Raw genomic sequence first — 8,377 nt, 5'->3', positions numbered from 1 at the left:
CCAGTATTTAAAAAAGCTATGTCAAAGTAGAACTGCTTCTGCCTAGATGAAAATAAGTCTCTTAGAAACATCATCCTATCTGTGAACTATGCATTCATCTATCCATCTCTGTTTCTCTGCTCATTTCAAGGAAGTTTTTATTGAATAAAACAGGATTGGTTCTCAAAGGTGATTAAAGGAAAGCTATATGACAAGTATCTGAGACAAGTGAGTAGTCCATTGACTGAAACAAAGATTGAACATGGAGGATGGAGGGAATGTTCACCATTATTTTTTAAATCATTCAGTCTGCTAAGAAAAAGGAGGGTGATCAATAAGTTGACTTTACCAGTTAGGAGAGAAAACAGTATTTTTAATTATAAGGGTTAGATTAGAAAACGCATGCATGATCTGGACTTGATTATGGTGCAGTTGATATTTACTTCACCTGAAACTTTGTTTTCATTACCAGAGCTTAGTACCAAGACGCAAGGCTTTGGAATATCAATGCACTAGAATAAGATTGAGAGAGGACGGTCAATGACTTACCCGTCTGGCCGTTGGATATATGGGAGGCATGCAGCCATATGAAAGTATCACTTGTAAATAAAAAGTATTAGGGTGTGAAAACTGTCCTACATTATTTCCAGAACATCAATATGCAAGATCTTTTCCATTTTATTATACATCCCTGAAGTTAAGCAACAGTAAACATGTGTGTCATTTAAGATAAATGTGGGGCTACGCCTATAATTCTATCCACTATTTCATTTTACCACTCTAACCATCATTACATTGTTTTAGGTCAGAGATATCTTTGCTGAGAACATGAATAAGCAAAACATCAGCTCAGTGACTGAATTTCTCTTGCTGGGGAATATCGTTCTTGAAAAACATCCAGCTTTACTTTTCCTGATTTGTTCTATTTTGTATAGTGCAATCCTAGTCTTCAACATCACTATCATAACAGTTATACTGGTTGACCGGACTCTACACAGCCCTATGTACTTGCTACTCTTTGCACTCTCTGTCTCAGAAACGTCTTTTACTTTTGTTACCATCCCTAAGCTCCTAGCAATTCTGCTAACAGGGCAACACTCAATTTCCTTTACTGGATGTGCTATGCAAATGTTTTGGTTCTTTGCCTTTGCAGTAAACAACTGTTTCCTGCTAGTTGCTATGGCTTATGATCGATATGTGGCGATATGTTACCCACTTCAATACCAGGTACTGATGAGCAAAAGGACATGTGCCAAACTGGTAGCTGCATCATCTGTGACAGGATTTCTCATATCACTGAGCTCTGATTGCCTTATCTTCAGGTTACCCTTCTGTGGACCCAATAAAGTGAAACATTTCTTCTGTGACATCTCACCTGTTTTGAGACTAGCATGTATGGACAGCCACCTGACTAGTATTGTGATTACTATTTTGTCTGCCATGGTTTTGTTGGGCACAGTCATACTGATCATTATCTCATATATCTGTATACTCTCTACTATCCTAAAAATCCACTCTAGTGCAGGGAGGCAGAAAGCCTTTTCTACATGTGCCTCTCACCTTACTGTGGTGGTAATGCACTTTGGGGGTGCTATATTTGTGTATTTGAGGCCCAAGCCCTCTCTAGATCAAGATACATTGATTTCTGTGAGTTATGTCTTTCTAACCCCTCTGTTCAACCCCCTGATTTATAGTTTAAGAAACAATGAGGTTAAATTAGCCATTAAGAAACTACTAAGAAACTCATTGCATTCCCAGAAAGTCTGAATAAAGGCTTCTCCCAGTGGTAGAACTTTGTGCATAGTATGTGTTTCATTATGGACCAATGATAAGGAAGTTTTGTTTTGTGCTAGATTTCAGTGCCAACTCCCTACTTTTAAGTAACAACAGTTAAACTCTTCAGTATTTATAACCCTGAGTTAGAACTAAAATGCTGGTTCTGTTAATCAATATTCTATTGTAAGGATTATTATGTAAAAGACGCTTTTCATGGTAATGTACAGGCTACAAATCAAAATCAGCCTCATACCTAGTTGTGGGAGATTCTAACCAAGAAATTCAAGGAAAGTGATGGGAATAAGGATATCGGCCAAATAAGGCTTTGGTTTCTCTCAGTTCCTGTAGTTCTTTGTCCAGAACCAGTATTGTTTGTTTCTTTAGAAAATGTACACACCACTTCTCCAAGGACCAATCTAAGTAGCGGGCAAAATGAAATAATACAATAATATAATGGCAGTTAAGTACAATTCAACATGGTTTAAATTATTTTGAGCCCATGAGGGGAAAGGTGGAATATAAGTTAAGGAAATAAAGTTTTTAAAATGTGAAAAAAAAATCCTGATAAGATGGTGGTAGCACTGGTCAGGAAGGCTGAAGCTCAGCCTTCTGTTAAGAGCCTAGAGGTTATACTGGATACAGTATTATTAATGGAGCAGCAGGCCAACTACAAAAAAGCATTGTGTCAGCTTCACTTACACTGACAATTGGCACCCTACCTGATCTAGCCACGGGGATCCTTGCCATGATTACCTTGAAACTAGATTACTGTACTGCAGCCTTAAGACAGTGGTTGCCAGATAGGACATGCATGTCACACCCATCCTGACTGCTGATCAATTACCTTGTAAGATTGTCCCCCTTTTAAACTTTTTAATCTTCTTTTAATTAGCTTTAAAAAGCCAGAAATACAACTTTTTAATTGGTGGGGCTCTCAGATGTTGGGAGTATTTTTAATAGTTGATTTTCTGCCCATGGCATATGTGACTGACTACCCCGAATTGAAGGGTTGGTTTGTGTTAAGGTGCAGATTAGCTGGCCTTAGCAACAGCCAGAAATGTGTAAGCACGCTCCTTATATGGAGATACCACCTGATTGGCTGGGAGAGGCGCAGTTCGCCTATAGCCTCAGGTAGGGGGAACTAGAAGTGCTGGTTATATATAAACAGGAGAAAGCCTGTCAGAGACTTGACTTGAAATCTGAATCGTTTGGATCTTGATCTGAAGAGAAGTCTGACTTTGTCAGCAAGAGCTCTTTGAGCAGTGAAAAGCTTTGTTAAGCTGAGGTGGATCAAAGTCTGTGGAAGGTGGCCCGCAGCTTAGCATCCAGGCAGAGTATATCTGCCAGTACACAGTACCATCCAGTCTGGGAGTGAAGTCCAGAGGGGTCGTGAAACCCAAATAGGGACTAGTGAGAGAGGAAGGCTAGGAAGCCAAGAGTCCTCTAAGCTCCAGCTGATAGTGTGGGTACTAGTAGCTAAGAAGCTGAAGACTTTAAGAGAGAGGAAAGAGTACTCTCAGTGGGCCACCTGTGTGTGACCAAGTCTGTGTCAGTGAAACTGCTTGAAAAATCTGTGAAGTAGAAGCTCAAACTTTCTGAAACCGCATGCTTAAGTAACATCTCTGTGCCATCTAAGAAGCCAGTTCATTTCTGTAAATAATAAAGTTAAATCTGTTTTCACGTTACCAAAAGTGCCAGTGTGTCTTTGGTTAGTCTGAACGGGGTAGTGCCTATCTGTGTTACCTCCATTTTTTAAAAAGAGGCTCTGTTATTTGCTCCTTAAGTGGCTGAGTGAGTGGGGGGGGTTGGGCAGAAGTGACTGTTCCATTATATTTAGGGATCATTGGTCCATTATAATCTTGCCTGCCCACCCCCATGTAACAAACATAAATATCAATTCTATATCTACATGTAAACTGTCCTGTTATTTTTGTCTGTAAAACTTTATCCTTCTATTTCTATACTTTATAAACTGTTGAAATTTTAAATTAATAAAAAAGAGAAATTAAAAAAAACCCACAATGTATTCCAAAACAGAAGGAAAAAGAGGATTTTGGACTGGTGGGCTCCTGTCCTAATCATATTGTTCACAGCCATTGACAAATACAGACAAATCCCTAAAGATTGTGGCCCTGCAATTATTGTTCCTATTCAAAAGAAGGGAAATAGGGATTATCCCACGAATTACAAACCAATAAGCTTGCTTAATACCATTAGTAAACTTTATGCATGGCATAAAAGTGTAAAATTGAGGAGTTGGATGGAACATGAAAATCTGCTGGTGGAGAGAATAAACTGGGTTTAGAGAAAGGTGCTCAACAATAGACCAGTGCATGACCTTGCAACATAAAGGTCCCTTCCGCATGGGCCAATAAATGTGGGCTAACCACGGAATAAAACCGGTGTCGGGGGAACTTTGCACGGATCCTGCTCCCAACGTGAGTCTGCTCCACGTTCCCCCCAACCCAGGATTTTCAAGAATCGGTGATTCTTTTGTTTTAATGTGGATTGCAGCCACAGCTGAGCAAATGACCTCAAGAAGCGCATTACTTGCACACACTTCTCCTTTTTCAGTCCCCCCCCCATGATATGTCCACTAAAATTTGGCCCAAAGTGCACATCTTCATAGCTATGCACTCCAAGCAACCAGTACATGTACAGAAAAGAAAATGGCGACATTTTGGGACTCCATTCCTGATTAACCCAGGTGAAATGGCACCCAGTTGATACTATGAGCAGAAAATGTGCTTGGGGGGAACATTTCTGGAAGGGCAGGCTGCAACAGTCAGTGGCTTAGCAGAGTTGAAAACTGACATGACAACAGGTGGGGAGATCAGGTGGCTGGGTGGGAAAAATAAACTGGTTCTGCTCTCATGGTGTTTGCATGGTAATGGGTTCACCGCAGGATTTTTGAAAAGAATTGCCAAATTGGCGATTTTTGAAAATCTGGGATGAGGGAGCTATCACAGGACAAACCCACTTTAGGACTGGGAACCATGCAAACTTCTTGACCAAACCGGGATATTTCCCTTGCTCAACCGGGATATTTGAACCATGCAGAAACAACCTATGTAAACCTTAATTGCCTAGACATAAAACATCAGAATTATCAGGAGAACATGTTCCCAAGTGGTGAACCAGTCCCTGCTTTAATAAAGGCAATAATATTCAACAGGCAGGGGTGGCTTTCTTCTAGTTGGAGGTAAGTTTATGGATAACAGTATCTAGGTATCAATATATCTCAGTTTCTTTGCTTACTACAAGAATGTTACTGACAAATTATAAAGGATTTAAAAGCTCATAAATATGAAGTCATAACGTAAAAGTATTTATTAAAACTCCTGGTCATCTTACCTGCTAGTCTTACCTACTGAGAGGGGATGATAGCTCAAACTTTTTTTAATGTAATTAATAGCCCTTCATAGTTTAGTTTGGAGTACCAAGTGCAGAGAGTTCTGTGACTTTGTCCATGCATCTGAAAGATCTATTCTGACACAACATCCCTCCCTTAGTCTTATGCCATCTATTCGAAAGATAATAAAGTGTTTTTCTCATCTTTGTAGTGCAGTAAAATCTAAGAACCGTGATATTGGTGTATCCAAAGTCTCACTTTTTTTTCATTGCCAGAACTCAGACTCTGTTGCATTAGCACATTGTTGTTTAATGCCTTCTCAATACAATGTAGTGATCATTAGATAGTGTTATACAAGTATTTGTAAAAATACCGAGCTACAGGTATAAGATTAAAGCAGGAAAGGGTAGGATGACGGCTTTATGAACCAGAGGACTGGAAGATCGTGTGGAAATGACATATTAGGTGTTATCTGCCTATTTTGTGTATGTATAGCACAACCTCCATATGTCATAAGCTTTCCTACTGATTGGACTATTCCTTATAGATCCTTTAAAATATCTGCTGGCACTCTGAGTCAGTTAAATAGATCTACTGTCATTATCTTGTATATCTCATTTAACTCACTGAATTTTTCTTCTAGGTCAAAAAACTTTTTTTAAAGAATATGCAAAAGGGAAACATCAGCTCAGTGACTGAATTTCTCTTGCTGGGTTTTTCTGTTCTTGGAATAAACCCAGTTGTGCTTTTCCTGATTTTTGCTCTTGTGTATGGCACAATCCTGCTCTTCAACATCATCGTTATGTCAGTCATACTGATTGACCGGACCCTACACAACCCTATGTATTTTCTGTTCTTTGCATTCTCAGTCTCAGACACCAGCACCACATTTGTTACCATCCCCAAGCTCTTAGTGACTCTGCTGACAGGACATCAATCCATTTCCTTTACTGGATGTACTTTACAGGTATTTTGGTTCTTTGGCCTGGGGGCAAACAATTGTTTTTTGCTAGTGGCTATGGCTTATGATAGGTATGTGGCAATATGCTACCCACTTCAATACCAGGTCCTGATGAGCAAAAGGACATGTGCCAAACTGGTAGCTGCATCCTTTGTGGCAGGATTTCTCATATCACTGAACATTGATTGCCTTATCTTCAGGTTACCCTTCTGTGGACCCAATGGAGTGAGACATTTCTTCTGTGATCTCTCACCTGTTCTGCGACTAGCTTGTACTGACATCTACCTAACAAGTGTTGTGATTGTTTTTTTCTGTGCCATTGTTTTGTTGGCAACAGTCATACTGATCATTATCTCATATATCAACATCCTCTCTGCTATCCTTAAGATCCAGTCCAGCATGGGCAGGCAGAAAGCCTTCTCTACCTGTGCCTCCCATCTCACTGTGGTACTAACACATTTTGGGTGTGCTTCTTTTGTGTATTTGAGACCTAAGTCTGGGTCTTCATTAGATCAGGACACAATGATCTCAATGGTGTATGTCTTTCTAACACCTCTGTTGAACCCTATGATCTATGCCTTAAGAAACAAGGAAGTTAAATTTGCCATTAAAAAGTTGCTAAAAAAATTGTTTTGTTTCCAGAAATTCTGAACAAAAGTTCTGTAGCAGTTATGTAATTAAGATGCAGGTTTTGGCAACAATATAGAACACTTGTTTCCACAGCAGCCATTGAAGAGAAAGGCTGGTATTCTGAAACACTGCTATACCCTTCTAAATCTGTTTACATCAGTGGGTTGAGAAAGGTGTAACTTTTCTTAGGATGGCACTGTAAATGTCTGATTTTAATAAATTACTTGTTAAAATAAATTGCCAATCAGTTGCCTTCTGAGGGTGGGAACCACCTGGGTGGATCCTCTCCCAATAACCACATAAGACTCTTTGCTGGGATAAACACTTGGCCATAGCCATTTTATTAATCAAGCAAAAACAGAAGCGTGAGGCGTAGCATGGGTCTTGATCTGGCCTGTCTGCTTCCTAGCGAAGCTCCCATGGGCGGATGCCCTGCATTGGGCTTCGCTCTGCTGAGGGGCTCTGCTGGGTGGACACTCCTGGCAAGAGGTGTTCCCCGTTTGCCAGTTCAGCAGGGCGGTTGCCTCTTGCCGCCGTCGGCGCTTCCAGAGCAATACCCGTGCGCCACCGCTGATGGCTATTTTCATTCATTTCAAATTAAGTATATTTCAGGCTGTAACTCCTTTCCCTTATCCAAATGGGATCAAATTCTCACAGATTATGTCCAGCAATGTCAGCAAGGCTAGGATTTGGTTCGGAAGTCTAAGGTTCATGGATTCAGCAAGGAAGCTCCACAGGAAAGCTATAACTTTTCATTTGAAGTGTACATTGCTAAATAGTGTAATAAGCTTCTGGAGATCGGGTAGAAAGCTCCTCATCTTAGCCAGTTGAATTTCTCATTTACAGAGCAGGTGCAGGGAACTGTTTGGCAAGCCAAATAGCAGTTAAGCAGTTCAAATGGCAATAATATATAAATAATAAACAAAATGTATTTAAAGCATCGCATATTGTAGATCACTGGGCGATGCAGGGATTATGTTAGAATGCAGTTTGAAGCGCCATCATCCAATGGAGTGTGAGATATTTGTTCTTTTCATTTTATTTATTTGTTCATGTTTTTATCTCACTCTTCTGGCCAGGCTGAGGGCAACTAACAGTTTAAATTTATTGTAATTAAAACCATAAATAACACATACATCATTAAATCTTAAATATTTTCTATGTGTTTCTGTGAGCCTTTAAGTCTACATTGTGATATTATTATTGAATGCAGCTTCTGGAGCTGCAATTTCATCCAAGAACTAATGGAAGAGGAGGGAGAGGGGCTTTTTACTTCTTCTCATGTCCTTCTGTCACCTAAACACTGCTCTCCTTTTTATTTTTGCTTGGGAGGGGGTGGTGGAATCTGTGACTTTAATGAAATTTCTTCTGTCCCCAAAACCCATTTCCCCCAGATTCCATCTCCAAATTTCAATCTCCAAACACATCTCCAGGAATTTTACAACTCAGAGTTGGCAACCGTAACAAGGAGTCTACACAGGCCAAAAACAGTGCTGTCCCTGGGGCACTGCTTTCACGGCTGCTGCCTCCACAATGAGGTGGCGCCATGCTCCTGCCAACTGGGGGAAAATGAGCGAGGCTTTCAGGAAACAGTGTTTCCTTGCCGGCACTGTGTATATGGCACCAGGTTGGAGGCGCTCCTTTTCGATCCCAGACTTACCCTCCCCGGGGGTCAGAGG

The 8,377-nt window shown here is 40.4% G+C and overlaps 2 protein-coding genes across 2 annotated transcripts; both read left to right on the top strand.

Moving 5' to 3' along the window:
- The first annotated feature begins 807 nt into the window (after positions 1-807).
- LOC125426270 (olfactory receptor 10R2-like) lies at positions 808-1,746 on the top strand. Its single transcript, XM_048484530.1, has one exon. It carries the CDS (start codon positions 808-810, stop codon positions 1,744-1,746), a length of 939 nt encoding a protein of 312 aa, XP_048340487.1.
- A 4,028-nt stretch (positions 1,747-5,774) lies between these two features.
- On the top strand, positions 5,775-6,719 carry LOC125426268 (olfactory receptor 10R2-like). The gene has a single exon (XM_048484529.1). The coding sequence runs from the start codon at positions 5,775-5,777 to the stop codon at positions 6,717-6,719; it is 945 nt and encodes a 314-aa protein (XP_048340486.1).
- Positions 6,720-8,377: the final 1,658 nt, after the last annotated feature.

Source organism: Sphaerodactylus townsendi, linkage group LG02 (assembly GCF_021028975.2).
Source record: "Sphaerodactylus townsendi isolate TG3544 linkage group LG02, MPM_Stown_v2.3, whole genome shotgun sequence".
Classification (NCBI taxonomy): domain Eukaryota; kingdom Metazoa; phylum Chordata; class Lepidosauria; order Squamata; family Sphaerodactylidae; genus Sphaerodactylus; species Sphaerodactylus townsendi.
This window is presented reverse-complemented; position numbering and strand designations above follow the sequence as displayed.

Coding starts and splice junctions, on each gene's coding strand:
- LOC125426268 (XM_048484529.1), top strand. CDS start 5,775: ATGCAAAAGGGAAACATCAGCTCAGTGACTGAATTTCTCTTGCTGGGT.
- LOC125426270 (XM_048484530.1), top strand. CDS start 808: ATGAATAAGCAAAACATCAGCTCAGTGACTGAATTTCTCTTGCTGGGG.